This window comes from Vicugna pacos, chromosome 30 (genome assembly GCF_048564905.1).
Source record: "Vicugna pacos chromosome 30, VicPac4, whole genome shotgun sequence".
Lineage (NCBI taxonomy): Eukaryota > Metazoa > Chordata > Mammalia > Artiodactyla > Camelidae > Vicugna > Vicugna pacos.
The window spans coordinates 2,689,684-2,707,500 of NC_133016.1; the positions used below are offsets into that span (position 1 = coordinate 2,689,684).

The 17,817-nt window shown below is 53.2% G+C and overlaps 1 protein-coding gene across 1 annotated transcript in view; it reads right to left on the reverse strand.

Moving 5' to 3' along the window:
• Positions 1 to 17,817, reverse strand: part of TSHZ1 (teashirt zinc finger homeobox 1) — a 71,977-nt gene continuing 54,160 nt past the window's right edge. The window contains exon 2 of the mRNA XM_072952124.1: positions 1 to 4,569. Coding sequence (XP_072808225.1) covers positions 1,355 to 4,569 — 3,215 coding nt within the window. The 3' untranslated portion in view covers positions 1 to 1,354. The remainder of the gene's footprint in view (positions 4,570 to 17,817) is intronic.

A 17,817-nucleotide genomic window follows, 5' to 3' on the forward strand; every position in this document is an offset into this window, starting at 1 on the left:
TAAATCAAGAACTGCATGTGGGTTTATTTTACACTTGAGGAAACAGTGGGTTTAACTGTGTGAACCAAAAGGTACTGTACAATATTAATGATGGGATGTCAAAATGTATAATTAACAGTGCACTGCTTGCTTTGTTTTCACGTATTTATTTTCGTCTGATATACATGCATCTGGAAAGATGCAGGTGGTTGGTAGTAAAATTTCTCTATTTAAATCAAGCTGCAGGAACTAAATTTTATTCAAAAATTGTGGTTTTACATTATATACACAGAAATTTAATATAAAATGACAATATAAAAAGTTAAAAGAGAAAGCATACAGCCAGAAGGTACAAAGAAAGCTGAATAGATTAAAATGGTACGAGAAGTAACATACAGGAGTTTTTAAGCTGATGCCTGCAATTTACAAGGAAAGGACTCCAACATTTGCCCCACTTTTTTTCATTTACCAATGCAGCACGCATATAGAAAGGTCAGCTTGTACCAAAGCTTACATTTGTAAATAACTATAAACCGCAGTATTTTACAGGAAAAAAGAAAGAGCATTTTTACACATTTTTAAATAATAGCTTGCATACTTTTTTTTTTCTTTTTTTTTGCCAAAAGTGGCATTTTTCAGCATCCAGAGGGTTTGGGCATAGTGGCAACTGGGGTGTTTGCTGTTGTTGTTAGTTTTTGTTTTGTTTTGCTTTTTGTTTTTGTTTTAAACGTGTGAAGTTGTGGCTTCCTAACCCCCAAGTCCTAGACAACTTTCTATCTTCCAACAGCTGCATGCATGCTTCCTCCGCAAACCAGTTCTGCATATAAAAGCTCGTTTTTTAATTATTAAATAAGTTTTGTGTCTGACACAGCTTTTGATCTGAATGAAATGCCTTTAAGCCTTTTTTTTCTTTCCTTTTTTTTTCTTTTGAGTGAAAGGCACAGAAATGCGATTACAGTCCTCAAAGGGTTAAATTTGACACTAGGCGGTTCTATGACCTTTACTGTCATGGCAACTTTGTAATTTTAGGATGTCTTTTATCACTGTGATTGGTGTCTTTCTTTCCCGCTAAATCAATGTCTCCGAGTGGTGTGCCCCACTATTTCCTACAAAAGAGAACTACACATCAAGGGTGGATGTTGAAAAAAAAGGTCAGACTTTGACTCACGGGAAAAAGAAAAGGGGCGTGCACGACTGGACGAAGAGCATATAAATATAACTACAAAATACGTGTAAGAAAAACCAAGGTCCAGACAGGCAGGCGGCAACGAAGGGCAGGCTGATTTCGGAGGCTCAGGCCGGGCCTAGTGCAGGACGTCGACGTTTAGTGCAATGAGCCATGGGCCGTGGGCGCGGACCCGGCGCGGACCCGGCGCTACTGTTTCTCCAGCTCGGTCACGTAGATCAGGTGGTCCTCGGGGGACTTGCCGTGGGTCTTGCTGAGGTGCAGTTTGACTGCGTGCTTGCTCGCGAAAGTCCGGTTGCAGAGCTTACACTGGAATGTGGAGCCCAGGTCGTCCTCGGCAGCCCCCACCGGGCCCAGAGCTTTGTTGGCCAGGACTTTTGGAACATTCTGCTGTTCTTGAAGCTGACTGAGCGGCAGCTTGGAGAGATCCTTCAAGCTGAAGCCTAAGTGCGTCTCTAGGTGATTTATGTACGTGGAAGCAGTTCTGAACTGAGAGGCACAATCGTTGCAAAAGAAAACAGGATGCCCTGTGTCCAGATTCTTCAGGAACTTGGTCCCCCCTGTCCTCCGCAGCTGGTACTTGACATTGGCCAGCCAGTGGCTGATGGTGGTCATGGAGAGCCCGGTGAACTTGGAGATGTGCACCCGCTCCTGGGGGCCCAGGTCCGACATGATGTACTTACCCTCGGGGGTCTCCCGCAGGCTCGAGGCGAACTGGGCCTGCAGGATGAGCAGGTGCTGGGGGTTCCAGTTGGACTGCCGTCCTTTCCTCTTGTGGACGGGCGACAGCTCATCCAGCGCCTCCTCGAAGCTGCTGCCATCAGCGTCCGACTTCTCCGACACAGTGGAGGGCGTGGAGGACTTGGGGGTCAGCCGGCCAGTGAGGTTCTTCACCATGTCCGAGATGTCCATGAGCGCGCTCTCCCGCAGCGGGGACGCCACGCCGTCGGCCGCGCCTGACACCAGGGGCTTGCTCTTGGCCTTGGTCAGGTCGATGGGCTGGTCGCTGTTCTCGTAGTAGAAGCGGTCGGCGGAGCCGGGCTGCTTGGCGGGGGCGGCGGGGTAGGCCGGCTTATCCAGCATGCTGGTGCTGATTTTGTACAGCATGGCCAGCGGGTCCAGCGAGGGGCTCACGGGCCTGGACACTTTGCCCAGGTGGGTGTTCATGATGGACTGCAGGGCGCTCAGCGGGCTGATGAGGGAGGGCTCGGGCGAGTGGTCCGTGATGATCCCCAGGGTGTTACAGCCGTTGGTGACTTTGGCCTTGAGAGGCTCCGTGCCGTTTGGGGTGTGGGCGTCCACCACACCCTCCTTTTTGGCCTTTCCCGCGTCGGCTTCGGGGCCCTTCTTTTGCTGGGGTTTGGTGCCGCCACCACCGCCGAGCTCCTCGGTTCTGGGGAAGTCTTTATTCTCCTTGGCCACCGGGGACGCGGCCTTGGCCACCGGGGACGCCGCCTTGGCTGGCGAGCCCTTCCTCTCCGCCAGCCTCTCCTCCTTCTTCACGACGACCTTGCCCGTGACCTTCTCCACCAGCTCCTCCATGGCCGACACGTTGCTCTTGTGGGGGGGCGGCGTGAGGCTGCCCGGGGAGTGCAGGAGCGCGCCGTGCTCCGAGGACAGCGACTTCACGCTGCTGGCGTAGGATGGCTGCACCTGCACGCTCTGCACGGCCGGCAGCGGCTTCACGGTGCCCGGCAGCTGGTAGGCGGCGTGGATGCTGGGGTAGCCGCCCCACGAGGGCGCACCGTTCTGGGCTTTGCTGATGGCCGTGGAGACCGTGTTCTCCAGGGACTTCAGGATGTCCACCCCGCCCTTGGGGCTGTCGTCCAGGTCCTCCTCGCGGAGATACTGGTAGAGGGTGGTGGGCTCGAACTTCTCGGGGGGGTCCTCGCCCTCCTCCTTGATCTTCTTGTCAGCGTCCCCGGCCGCCGGCGCCTTCTCCTTCTCGGGCTCCTTCTTCTCCTCCGAGGGGGTGGACCCCGCAGGCGAGTCAGGCTGCTTCTTGACATGGGCGGCGGGGAGCCGGGTGTGCGTGGTCGGGGGCAGCGGGATGGACTGGATCTTCTCCTCCACCACGGGGTCCAGTACCAGCTGCTTCCCTTTCTTGGAAGCAGAGGTGGTCACTTTCAGGAAGTGCCCGGTGACCATCATGTGGGCGGTGAGCTGCTGCAGGGTGTCGTGGGAGCTGCCGCACTCCATGCACTTGAGGATCTGCGCCTTGCGGGCCTCGAATTGCCAGGTGTAGCTGGCGCCGTTCTGGTAGCCGTAGCGGTTGTTGGGCGTCACGTAAGGGTTGGCCGTCTTCTGGTCCTTGGCCGACTCGCTCAGCGCGGCTTCGGCCGCCACCCCTGCCGGCTCCGGGGAGCAGGGCGAGGCCAGGTCCTGAAGCGCTCGCTTTTTGGTGGAAGGGACCAGCTTGGTGATGGCTGGCACCGGCTCCTTGAGAGGCACTTTCTGGTAATGCTTTGTCTTGATCATGTGGACGCTCAGGTCCTGCAGAGACTCGAAGGAGTGGCCGCAGTACATGCACTTGAGCACCTTCTGGGCATCCTCCTTCCCTTCCATCTCCATCAGGGAGCGCTTCCTGGGCTTGGACCACCGCTTGGTCTTCTCGGAGTCCTTGTCCCGGTTGTCGTCGCGGTAGTGGCCCGTCTCGTTCATGTGCACCGTCAGCTCCACCAGCGTGTCATATGCGGCGCTGCAGTCTTTGCACCGGAACTTGCTGGCACCGGTGAACACGGAGCCGTACAGTTTGTTGTTCTGCCGGTAGAGCTGCACGGTGCTGAAGAGGCTGGGCTCAGGGAGCAGCCCATAGGAAGACGTCTGCTGCAGCGTCTTGGCCAGGGCGGCCTGATGCCAGTCGTACCCCGAGCCGCCGCCGCCGGTGCTGGTGCTGGTGCTGGAGCCGGCGCCGGAGCTGGGGGTGCTGGCGGTGGTCCCAGTGGTCCCCGCGGTACTGGTGGGGGGCGTGGGGGCGGGAGTGGCACTCTCCTTCTGGCCAGCATCGCTGTTGCTGGTGGCGGAACTGGACTTCTTCAAATCCAGGGCTAAGCTGGACCAGCAGGACTCGGAGAACAAGTTTGCATACACAGCCTTGATTTGTGCCAAGCTGTCCTGCGGGTAGGAGACGCTCTCTGGACCCTGGGGCTCCTCTTTCTCTTCTCGGGAGGAAGAGCTTTTGAAATGAGCCAGCTGGTCGCTATTCTCACTGAAAGGTGACCCGTAGCCGGCGTCCTGATTGGTGGCTGTGCTGACGGGGGAGTTCTGGTAGCTCTGGGCCTCCTTGATCTCCGTTTCCTCATTGCACACGTAGTCGCTGTCTGGAATGTCCAGGGGCAGCCCATCCTCCTCCACGCTTTCCTCATCTATTTCTGCTGCCTTCAGTTCTTCCTCGGGAACATAAGCTAGGGGAGAAAAATGAAACACAATGAGGAGAAGTAAATCAGTTCCAAGGACGCGGCCTCCCCAGCAGTTAGATGGTCTTTAAAAAGACGTTTCTCAGCCGAGCCCCCAGGCTACAAGGCCACCCCCACCTCTGCACATCCACCCACTCGGCAACCTGGCGGCAGGAGTTAGGTTTCAGCCAAGACAGTCTCCCCCCCACCCAAGTGAATACATTTCAGCAGGAGGGCAGGATCTGCTCCTTCTAAAGACATCGGCTTGGCCGCCACGGCTGGGTGGGTGGGAAGGGGAAGGAGCCCTCCCCCGCCCCCACACCCCGAGTCTCTTCCTTTCTTAAGTGACAGGCGAGTCCCACATGCCTCCCGATCAGAGGGCACCTGGTTGTCAACTTCTAGGACAAGATACTCCACACACAGTGCTATCTGGTTTCCATAAATAAAAATGCTCTTCAATGCCAAGGGATAAAAATATTCTGGTCTCCACTGAAAAGGAGAAGGCAACAAAGCACCACCAGCCCAGACGGAGCAGAGTCACCCGCAGGGGACCCCAGACGGGTGTCAGAGAGCCACGGTCGGACAAAGCGGCATTACTCACAAGAGCCAAAAGGTGGCGACAACCCAGATATCCATCACTGGACGGATGGATGAACAAAATGCGGTTCTACACACAAGGAAGTATTATTCAGCCTTTAAAAGGAAGGAAACTGGCACATACTTCAACGTGGACGAACTTGAGGATACGATGCTCATGAAATAAGCCAGACACAAAAGGTCCGATACCGTGGGAGCCCCCTTATATGAGATGCCTAGAGCGGTCAGACACAGAGACAGGAAGTGGAACAGTGGCTTCCAGGGGCTGGGGCAGAGGGCAGGGTGGAAAGCTGGTGTCTCACGGGTTCAGAGTTTCAATCTGCGAAGATGAAAAGTTCAGGGGACAGATGGCGGGGATGGTTGCATGACCCCATGAATATACTTAAAACCACCAACCTGTGCACTTACAAATGGTTAAAATTGTAACCTGTGTGGTATAAATACTTTAGCACAATAAAAATTTTTTCTAACCTTAACAAGACCAATAGGATACGCTACAGGAGGCTCCTGTGGGCCCCTCTGCACAGCAGGTGGCCTCTCAGGGAGCCTTTCCCAGAAGCAGCTCAGGATAGTGACTCCCAAGAACAGGGGGGTCGGAGGGCGTGTAAATCACTGCATGGAATCTGACTTTTTACTGCAGGACAGTTTTGATCCTTTAATATGTGACAGATCTTGTCAGATCCTAAGGGGACATAAATGCCTGCACCTCTTAACTGATTTGCCCAACGTACTTTTTTTTTTCTTGAGGGAACAAGTAGTGTTCCATTAACTACCTGGGAAATTCGGGGTTAAGATACTTTCAGAAAGGCCCTATTAAAATGCACTGATATGACCGGAGAGGGTGTCTCATTAAATAGACTCACTCATTATCACATTATCAGAGCCAGACCCTGAGGGAAGGTGGCAGAGAGCCCGCATTTTCAGAGACGGTGATGGAGAGACAGAGAAGGAGGTGGTGGCCCACGGGCGCCACATGAGTGTCAGCAGCCGCACACCGAGGGCTCCAGGCGCTCCTGGGCGCAGGCCCGACCACCCGTGAGCCCAAGCGCACGCTCGCAGGCACAGTTGGCGAGCGACAGCCGTTCAGCTGGGCCCCCCGGAAGCCCTGCCCCGCCTGCCTCCCCGCACGCGGCCGCCCCCACGCCCAGCAGCGGCGGCGCCGGGGGACCCCAGGATGAGTGCCCTGTCTGCTCCCAGCTGAAGGCTGATCTCCAGTCCACCGACAAGTCCGGGAGCTCCAGGCCACTCGTCCCGCGCTGCAGGCGTGAAGAATAACCCACAGCGGGAGACAGCGGGTTTGCGCGCGGCCCGGGCGCCGCGCTAGGTGAGGCTGTGGAGACCGAGGGCCGCGCTCAGGCACGTCTCCGTTTCCTCCGTGACCACTAAAGGCTGGCGACGGGCCCGGGTCTCGAGGGCTCCCGGCTGGGATCCCCAGTCCGAGGGTCCCACTGGAGAAGCACCGGCCACTCGCACCACCTTTGAGCGAGCCCTGCGTGCCTGGCAATGGCTCTGGCCACAAGGCCCACCTCTGGACTCTGATGGTGACACTTAGGCTACGGGGCGTCCTGGGCAGAGCCCGTTTGAAGCCGGAGGCGCCAGGCCCCGGGGTGCTGGCCTGACTCCAAGCTGTCCCAAGGGCCGCTCCGGCCCCAGGCCCCCCGGCACTGCCGCATTCCAGGACCACAGGTACGGGGTGTCTGTTAGACTTAGTAGAGCCATCTTTATGAAAAGAAGACCCAGGCCCAGCGACTGACTGAAAGGAAATGTGTTATCTGGACCAGTTTGGCTCGGCTGGGGAGCCCGTCACTGTGGGCCGGTTACCGGCATCCCCTGTCCGGGCGGCAGCTGTCCATCGGCTGGTCCAGCCCCCTCAATGGGCTAAAACCAGGGCCCCCGTCCGCCCGCGGCAGGCCCCTGTCCGTGCATGCTGAACAAACAGACCGCCCCCATCTTGCTGTGGAAACACAGAGAGGGGACTTGCTGCCTTTCCTCCAGGGTGTGTTTGGTCCCCACAGTCCTCACCTCAGGGCGTGCAGCGGCACGGACACGACTTGGCTGGCATCGCCCGAGTGCATGCCTGTGTCCCAGCAGAGTGGAGTGTCCTTGGACCCGGCTGATCAGTCCTGGGCCTGTCCTCCTCCCGACGTAGTCCAGTCTGCACCCAGGGTCCCCCGGCCGAGCTGAAACGCCTCTCATAGACGAACAGGCCCACAGACGCAGGGCAACGGTTACTACTGGCATCGACAGCACCCCCAGAGCAACCCCGTCTAGAGCCAGCTCAGCCCTAATTCGGACCCCCACGCCTCTCACCAGAGGCTGCAGCAGCCTTCCAGCTGGGCCTCCTTTCCCTGCCCCCGTCTTGCCGTGTTCCTCTTCTGCGCTGGCCCAGAGGTTCCGCTGGAAGCCATCCCTGGGCTAATATCTTTGTTCAAGTCCACAACCTCCACAGGGGGTACAAATCCCCATGTGGACCCCTCCCTCCTGCCACCTGTCCAGCCCCCGGTATCCCCCCACCCCCGTGCCAGGCAGCTCCTCCCCAAACCCCGCTCTCCCCTGGGGATGCTGCTGGTCCTTCAGGGGCAGCTCAGATGTCATCTCGCTGCTGATGCCCCTTAATCCCCTCTCAGGTCCACCATTCCCTGCAGACACAAGAGATGTTTACCTGTCTGTCCTCGTAGTCTGAGCTCTCTCCTTCAACCAAACTGCTCTGCGCCACCCCGTGCCCCAACTCAGGCCGGACATTTTCATTTCTTTATCTCATTTCAACCCTCACAGCCCTTCAAGGTAGCATCCTTGAAACGCCCATTTGGCAGATGAGAAAACTGAGTCTTGGGGAAGTTGACCAACTTCCCTAAGGTCACACAGGAAACAGACAATGGACTCGGGATTCAAATTCGGGCCACCTGAGTCCAGCTGGAGCGAGGTCAGTCCACCGTCGGGACCACGTTTCTTTCTCTCGCCTTGTTAGCACCTCAGCGCCAGCAAACACCTCCAGAAAATGCTTATGAATGAATTCATAACCCAAAGTAACTCTGAATCAGTAGTTAGGACATGTCTCATGTGTCTGTCATGCTGTTACAAATGAGAGAATCTCAACAAGGAAAGAGTAAAAGGAGAGAAATGTTTAAATGTTGACACCCCTTGGCCCAGTCATTTGACTTCTGGAAGGACAGCCACAGAAGAGGGTATGAAACACAGAAATACAGGGACGACGTCGTCATGGCATGACTCCGCACCACATCTGCCACCGTCTAAATCCTCAACAATAATTGGTAGTTAAGTGATTTGTAGTTTATTCCTATGATGCAATATTATTCAAGCACTAAAAACTATGTCTCAGTGACCAAGGGACAGTCATTAAATGGAAAAGGCAGAAGACAAACCTATTCACCATATAATGGAAATAATCCTTTCCTTCCAGATAATGAGTCTATGGGTTTGTTGACTGAAGTGCTGTTGATAAAACTCTTTTTTCAAAATCTTCTTCAGTGTTTTCCGTTCAACAAACATGGATGAGCCATTTCACACCCTTTCTGGAATAAAATAGCTGGAAAACAGCCACTAGCTAGATGCCTGGAATTAGGGGGCCGGGAAGGGGGTGGGAGTGTGGGAAAGGCTTTGTTTATTTTTAGATTTTTTTTTTGATGTTAAAAAGTGACAGGCAGGGAGAACAAGGAAGGGGTGCAGATGGTAATTGGGCTCCTGTAGCAGGGATTTTGGGGGCTGACGGTCTGACCCCCACATCGGCCCCCTCCATCCTCCTCTCACCCCTGCTCCTGCATTCTTAGCAACCCCCCAGCCCGATCTCCACCCAGTCCTCCCTGGGGAGGGGGCTGCCGGGCCCTGCAGACAGGGAAGCAGGTGGCAGGCTCCTCCTGAGACCCTCAAACCACCAGCTCCAGGCTCAGGAGCTCCATCGCTTCAGCCTCCCGCCAGCACGGCCCCGCCCCTGCTGAGACTTCCAGGGTGTCTGTCTTGTCATGCTCGGTTCCACGGCATCCGTCCTGATAAGCCGACACTCTCTGGCTGTTTTACTAGAATCATATACTTTCAGCCCACTGTAGCTATTTTAAAATTTAAATTTTTTTTAAAATTCTTTATTTTTTGTATATATATTTTATTGAAGTATAGTCAGTTTACAGTGTTGTGTCAGTTTCTGGTGTACAGCACAGTGCTTCAGTCATATAGGAACATACATATATTTGTTTTCATATTCTTTTTCATCATAAATTACTATAAGATATTGAATATAGTTTCCTGTACTATACAGTATAAACTTGTTGTTTATCTATTTTATGTATATTAGTTAGAAATTAATTCTTCAACTTTCATCTACAAGGGGTAGGAAGAAACACAGACCCAGGGAGCAACGGGGGTGCCGTCTGTCCTGTGTCCCCACCCGGACACCCTTCTGACCCCAGAGTAGCTTTCCTCCTTGGATGAACTGGGCCTGGTAAAATCACCTTTGGAAGGAAGCACACCCACCTCCCTAGGTGTCCCACAAGCACATCCCACCCGTTCTAGTGGCCTTCAGGCCATGTGCTGGTCCTTGTCACCCTACTCTTCAGCCTCATGGCCACGTGAGGACGCAGACGATGAGATGGCCACGGATGCTAATGGAAGCAAGGGATTCCCTTAAAGTGATGCCCAAGCCCCCTCCTGGCCACCCACCACCGCTCTCACCTTCCAAAACTGGGCTCAGATGGAGCATGTGTGCGTCCTGGAACCAGACCCCTCAGAAGGATCCAGAATCTACTGGGTTTCATTTGAAGAGTTTGGACCCGGTGCAGGAGGAAAGGCTGGGTCTCACAGGACAAGGGCTGTGCAGGTGGAAATTCGCAGACCAGACCCCATTGTGCCTGGAAACAAGACCCCTGGGCTCCTGACCTCAGTGCTAGGCCAGGAGGGGGTCCTTTGGTTTTGCTATGTGGGTATCAGGGAGGTCGGGGCCACACTGCTTTTCCAGACACGCCCCCCCCAAGGTACTCCGCCCCTCACAGCAAGTGAAGGAGTGACCCCAGGTGTGTGTGGGGGTGGGAGGAGGATGAGATTCCACCTGCTCATCCCCGTGGGGTCCAGGCGATGGAGCCATTGTAGTGGTTCCCTGTTGAAGGAAGGACCACTGTCATTATTGTGACCAGAGGACAGACAAAAGGGACAGACTTATGGAGACCTGGTGACCCCCGCACCCCACACCCACTCACTCAGTCCTCGGGGCCTCAGGTTTCCCAACAGCTGGTGTCTTTAGGGGCCGTGGGAAGTATCCATGGAAAAGGCAGCCCACAGCCATCCGAGGGCACCCAGCTCAGCCCCAGGACCCACAAGCCATCGCTTCCATCACGCACATGGGGACAAGAGAGCAAGAGAACACGCCCTCGCCCCTGTGAAGGTGGTCCCCGTCCCTAACCTCCGCCGCTGTGTAGATGGGGATCAACAGATAATTGGGGAAGTTAGCTCCTTAACTCCTCCGTCACTGGGGTGCCTGCCTCTGCCCTCCTGCGGTTCCCTTGATCACAAGTGCATCGCAGGGCACAGAGCAAGGAGGGGAGGTGGGACGCACACGGAGAGGTCCCCGGGGCCAAGGGGGAGGCGAGGGGGAGGCAGGGGGAGGTGAGGGGACATACATGACAAGAATCGGGCCGGGAAGCTTGGTTTCTCCAAGCTCTCTTTTCCTCATTAGCAGGCATTAAGTGAGGGCGAGCTGTGACTAAGGCAAATGGAAACTTACAAATGACAAGGATAAACACAGGCCTTCGGTCCCTGCTCGGGTACCGGCTTACAGTCAACATCCAGCTTGGCTATTGTCTTGCCACCTGGTGAAACTCTACAATCGCACCAAGTTACGTGCTGATCTACAGCGAACGAGGTTTCAGACCGGCAAACGTGATATCATGAACAGATGGCCATTATATCAACATATATTTACTCCAAGGGGCCAGTTCACAAAGGGGGCTTACACACACCTAAGTGATCCACGTACAGCTCCAATTCATTGTAAAATTCTCGCAAAACGCACTGTCTTCCAGGTTTATCGTTGATCCCTTGCAAAGTTAACTTCACCTCTGTGACAGAGGCAGCAAGTGGTTCTGATGAAAGTTAGCACATGCGGGGGAATAAAAAATGCAGAGAAAGTAGATCCAGGGCAGAGCTCATTCCTTCCTACTCTGAAAGGGCATTAAAATCCAAGCGGGATAGATGTTAATTTACCAACCGAAGTTCTGATTTTTTTGTGGGGCGGTTCACACTCTGCCAAGCAAATCAGAAAGGCCACTTTCTGCGCTGATGTGAAAGGAGCAAGCGTTTTTCTATCACTTTGGCAAATTCTGGTTGTCCGGAGCCAGGTGCTGATGTACCGGTTTGCTAAACCATCTGACTGATAACGATTATTCCTTTACCCAACAGAGGCCGTTTTTTTTAGAACTGTGGAGTCTGTAAATAAAATGGCCTACGGTTTTTACCCAATTCTACTTTTAATTAGAAATCCACAGGTAACTTCCTTAAAATAAATGGAATGTCCTCCTCTCCTCCCTGCCCCAGAATTCAATTTCAGGTTAAGTGAGGAAGAAGCAGCCTGGTTTCCGGGCCCTCCTGCTCCTCCCAGTAGCACATCAGGGATTAATCTTCTGTCAGGAGTTTGTTGCAGTTGCAACAATGTAATTTAACAAGTGGGAAAGCATGAATGAGCGCTTAATCCTCAATTAAAAAGACCAAAAACTTTCTGTGATTTTCAGCCACATCGGGAGGAAAAAGAAGAGAAAAAAATACATGAGAATCTTGAAAAATTTAAAGGGAAGTTAAACTGAGAGGGAGAAGAACAAGAAGCAAAGCCTTGTACCAGCCTAGAAAACACACAGCTGTTAACGGACTGCATGTTAATGTACAGGGCAAACGTTCTCTTGTTCCACAAATTAAAAAGCCAGCCATCCCCAAGACGTGCACGGCCGGTGCCCAGCCCGGGGAAATCCGCGTTTTTGGTTACTGCCTTCCCATTTGAGGAGGGGCGCCACGTCAGTCTGATGGGTCTGGTCTGCAAACCAAATATTAGCAAATTAGGTCCAAAACACCAGGTTCCGACCTGGTAACATCTACCCCATGAAACGAGAAAAGACTTTCATCAGACGGAGTAGAATTCCCCCTGACGGAGGACATTTAGAGGGGAGGCCCTGGCATGAACTACCTCTGCCAACGGCTGAAACAACAAAAAATGTAGCTCAGCAGAAGCCGCACTCCCCCTCTGATGACACACCACCACGTGAGCCATCGCAAGCACCAGGCTTGAGCGTCCCCAGACCTCCTCCCCGGGACCACTGCGCACGCAGTTCAACAGTTCAGCGGAGAGGAGTGAATTTCTGCAGGCCTTCCCAGGGGCCTCCGAGCACAGAAGGGAGGGACCAGGGCAGAAGGGGACGTTCAGGCTCTCTGAGCACCCCCGCGGGGCTTCCATCGCAGACATGCGTCTCCATCTTCAAATCCAGCATCCTAGTCTCATAAATGTACAGGATAAAAGAGGAGAGACGGGAACATCAAGTCTTGGGGGACTGGGGTGTGGATGTGACTAGGGCAGGGCACACACCTGCAGGTATCGGCGACATGTCGACCATTAACACAAGTCGGGAGAATTATTATCTTCAAAACCTGGAACGCTTAATACAAGGTCACACACACCTGACTTTCTGAACCCCCCCCCCATAACAACAACAGCGCCTGAGTCAGTGGCAGCCACGCTCTCAGATCAGAAAGCATCATTCTTGTAGCATAACGATCGGGTTTGTTTTCAGTGTTATCAGTGAATTCTCATAACTGCTCCCTGGATGCTTTTTTAAAAATGTTGCCTCTGCAGAGGCAGAGAGATACGGACAGACAGACGCAGAGACAGGGAGGGACATAAAAACACCTGAGCTTCGACAGGCGTTACTTGTCAGGACCTTTTGTTTTCATCATAAGCTACAATTTTCTAAAAATTCATACGGGTACAGATGTACTAAAATACATGAAAATCTTTGTAGAAATTTGTATTTCTAGTGATGAAGCCTTGAGAACAATATACTTCAGGGGGTGAATGAATACAGGTTTTTGAGCCTAAAAGATCTGGATGTGAGCAGCAACTGAATCACAGGAAACAGACTCGACTCAGTGCTGCCGCATTTTCTCCCCTAAAACCCTCCCCCTCCCCCCCCCCCCACCACGCACTGTCGGCTTCCCTCTGCCATCACCCACCCCACCCCTTGGAAATCTGATGAATGAGTAAGCTTGAGGATGGTAACTGCAGGATAAAATTCTCCTTTTACAATTCCTCCCCGAAATAAATGACATTCCTCCCCATCAAATAAAACAAAGACTCCCAATCACCATTTCTGCTATTTCTTTTTGTGTCAAAACAGCCTTGCCATCACTCCCCCACCACCAACCCGCCCTCCCGAGCCCGGCACGCGGTGTGGAGGGTGACAGGGCCCGTGGGAGGACCCGCAGGGCGGCCGCACATGCCGGCACCGCAAGAAAGGCGAGAAGGAACCACCAGGCTCCACATGCGTGCGTGCATGTGTGGGCACACGTGGGTGTGTGAGTGTGTGCAGGTGTGAGAACACAAAATGCAGAATACGTAGGCCCCATCACTCCCAAATGACAATGAGACAACTGCGTCTTTCTTTTTTTACTGGTCAGTATTATTTTTTTTCTCATTTTTTAAATTGAAGTCTAGCTGATTCACAATGTTGTGTTGGTCTCTGGTGTACGGTGTAGTGATTCAGCTACACATATATAGATTCTTTTTCATTACAGGTTACTACACACCACTGACTACAGTTCCCTGTGCTGCACAGTAGGACCTCGTTGTTTGTCTGTTCTGTACATAGTAGTTTGTATCTGCCAATCTCAGACTCCCAATTTATCCCTCCCTCCCCCCTCCGTCCCCCTTTCCCCATAAGTTTGTTTTCTGTGTCTGTGAGTCTCTTTCTGTTTTGTAAATAAGTTCACTTGTGTCACTTTTTAAGATTCCACATATAAGTAATATCACATATTTGTCTTTCTCTGAGACAGTGGGGTCTTATGGTTAGACTTAATGTTTTCAAAAAAATTAAATCTTGCTGATATTTTTTGTCATAAAATGTGCCTCCTGGATGCCAAAGTGTCCCTAAAGATGTGCTGTCATCTTGAGCAACACGAAACCCCGTGCCTTCAGATGCAAGCGGACCAACGGCAACGTTCGAGGTGCCTGCTCGGCTGCCTCCGACGCCACCCTCGGGGGCCCCGGCGCTCCACGCCGCAGGCGCCCACATACTGTCTGAAAACATACTTTCATCTCAAATTGGAATTCTATGACGAGGCACACACATCTTACCTTCAGCACATGGGATAAAGATTCTATTTCTCAAATCGCAGCCCAGCTTTTTTGACACCTCTGTTTCTTCAAAGACGCCACGATCTGCTGTTTGACAGTCACTTTGAGACGGATGAGGAGTGACACCTGTGCTTGTTTAGAAATGGCCAAATGTAGTAAAGTTCCAAATCCCCTAGAGTCTCGAGAGCACTGGCTCTGAGCAATTAGGTTTGTATTCCCCAGCCCCAAGCTGTGTCTTCCTCTGCACCCCAATTATGTGCAAAATAAGGGTGTTTTCCTGAACCACCTTGTTGTCTATTCTATCAGAGAAGAACGTTCCAGAACTCTGCCTCCTCGTCACCGTTGTTCCTCGGACAGAACATAAGTGTGAGTGCCTTCCTGAGAGAGCAGAAGCAACCACAGAAGAAAGGCTTTCCCCCAGACACGCTCTGCTTCTCCAAGTGAGCTCAGAACCGAGCCGCGCCGCCCTGGGTCCTGGAGAGGCGCGCGCCCGCAGTGGGGCCAGCACACCCCCTGCCCGCGCCCCCCGGACCACAAAGCGCCCGGATGGAAACGGAAAGCCGAGCGCTCGCAGGGAAAGACGTCAGGGCTTGCCATGCTCCACAATTTCAGTATCTGGAATCATTCAGGTATTGGCATTTAATCTAACAGGCTGGCGAACTAGATGTTTCCATTTTAACTCGCTCGGATTTTAAGTCAGATCGTCCAGACAGGACGAAGGTGGTGATACCAGAGAATACCACGTGCATTTCAGTAGGAAAACCTGCTGAATACTCCACATCCATGCCCGCGATTCCCAAGGGCGGTACAGGACCCCGGCGTACACACACACGCATCCTCCTGCAGGAAGGCCTGACTCTGCCCGAAGAGGGTGTCAGGGCCGCGCCGCCCAGCGGAAAGGAACGGAGTTCCAACTGGGGAAGACGTTTCAACCAACAAAACGGTTCTTCTTCAGGGGGACAAGGAAGGGAGTAAAATGACTCTTCCGGCAGAGAAGGCGATTCTAAAAGTGGATCGTTTATAATCACAGGAAAATTAGAAGGCAGGCTCTCCTCCCTCCGTCCGAGTGTTCCAGACAGGGTTCTAAGAGATGTCCTGAGGCCAGCCTGGGCTCTCCCAGCTGAAGGTCCCCCTGGCCAGCGGCCCATCAAGGAGGAGAAGAGCGCCTGCCCCTCCTCGCCGCCCACCCCCCATCGCCAGGGAGCACGGAGCCTGTCGCCCGCAGAGGCCGCGGGGGCCGCGGCGCCGGGATTCTGACCTCCCGGATCTACTTGTTCCTCCTCTTCCGGCCGATGAACTACGCGTCCGGGCTTTCTCATTAGGGCTCCCGTCACCAACGGGAGTGGAGAGGAATCCGTCCAGGCCCCTCCCCGCTCCGCTCTGTCGAGATGATTTCATTGAAATGTTCATTTCCACCCCTGCTGGCAACATTCGAATGGAAGTATTTAACCTGTTTCCATTACTTACACAAATGACCGTGATGGGGTGGGACAGACGCGAGCACCATGCCACATCGCTGACTTCTCCGCATTCTTTACCGGAAGCGGGAGGAGGACGAACGTCCCTAGACCGCATTATCCAGGCTCAATAACGTTCTCTCCGTTACCAGATTCATTAACTTTGTGCATCCGCATTTCACTTGCTTTCGTCGTGAAAATTTCCAGGCTGGTTGGGCTCATTTAATTCGGAGGAGAAACCTTTGCCCGCGATGATGTTTTGATCAGGTGCACTAAGGGGGGGGGATGGGGGAGGGAGGGGGCAGGAAACACACCAGGGAACGGAAACCACCTTGTCGAAAATGTTACCTTCCCCACGTGAATGATGAGAGAGGAGTCAGTTAACGATGCCGGTGCTCAAAGATGGCTGTCACTTCAGATAGACACCAGCACGACTCACCTAGACAGGTGACACTTTGGTGCAGCTAAATCCTGCTGCATTATTGAGCACCTGGAGACGGGACGCAGGCAGACTGCGGGCCTGGCGAGCCTGGGGCACCCGGAGAAGTGAATTCAGCAGGTGGATGGATTTCACTCTTCATTTGCATCCTGCAGTGAGGCTGGAGACGCAGTCCCCGGGCTACAGACATGGGAGAGGGGCTGAGCCACAGCCTGGGCTCCAGCCTCGAGCATTTTCCCATTATTTTTCCCTGAGATCCAAAGCAGGGGCTGCAGTGACGCCCCACGTCATTAGGGGGGACGCGGGGCCCATACACTCGTCATTATCTTCCTTCTCAGAAATCTCATGTAAACACCGATTCCTGGTTAGTCTAAAGCCACTTCCTCCTTGATTTCTTCTGGAAGTCTGTGTGTGGTGCCCCCAGTCATCCCCAAGACCACGTCTCCAGAAGCTCTGCCTGCAGGTGGGAGTCTTGGAGGACCTACAAGTATCGACAATTTCTAGGAAAAGGTTTTAAGATAAAAGGTTCATCTGTGGAGCAGCAGAAACAAATTCCATTCCAGCTGTTCCCCTAGAAATCCTTTCTCTGTCAGACCATCGGAAGGCAACGCAGACCCTCAGCTCCTGCCTTCTCAGCGTTTCCGTGTTTCCCTCTTCCCGAGCCGGTCTGTTACGGTTCTGCTCATGAGCCCTCTGGGAAAGAGATGTTGGGCACGTTTAAGTTACTGAGGAAAGGGGGAAAAGAAAGGATTCAGAGGGAGAACGAAGGAAAGCACACACTGAAGACCATCTGAGCTACCCTGTGGGAGCGCGTCGGAAAGCGAAGGCCAGCAGGGCAAAGCGACGCCGGGAAAAGCAGGGCTTGATGCTAACAGATGTCAAGTCCATGCACCCGTGGCCTGAATGGCAAGACGGACGCTTGTGTAAGTCTGTGCTCTGTAGGAGGGTCAGGGGCCCACTGCCATCACAAGTATTTTCGCCACAACAACACTGAAGTCCAGTCTCAAGTTGGAACGAAATGCATCCTGGGATAATGCTCTGCCCAGACAAAGAGAATGCCCTTTTGTAGGGGGTAGGGAGGAAGGTTGTTAGAAACTAGAGTTTCATGTTTGCAGAGAATGCCCTTTTTCAGCACACTAGAAATTTATTTGAGACGACTGATAATATACTATTATTTTTAAAGAAATCATTTACTTCCTCTTGAGTAAACTTCTCATACCCACAGAATATCTGCTCAACCAGCATTATGCTTTGGATTAAAATGTCATTGACTAGTAATAGGTAATATTTATTGAATCCTTTCTCTGGACCAGACACTATCTTAAGTGTCCTGCGTTTGCTAACTGCGTTAGCCTCTCGCCAGGTTGGTCAGGGGAAAGCCTGTTATTCCCGTCCGCATCCAGGCGTGGACACTGGCGCACGCAGGT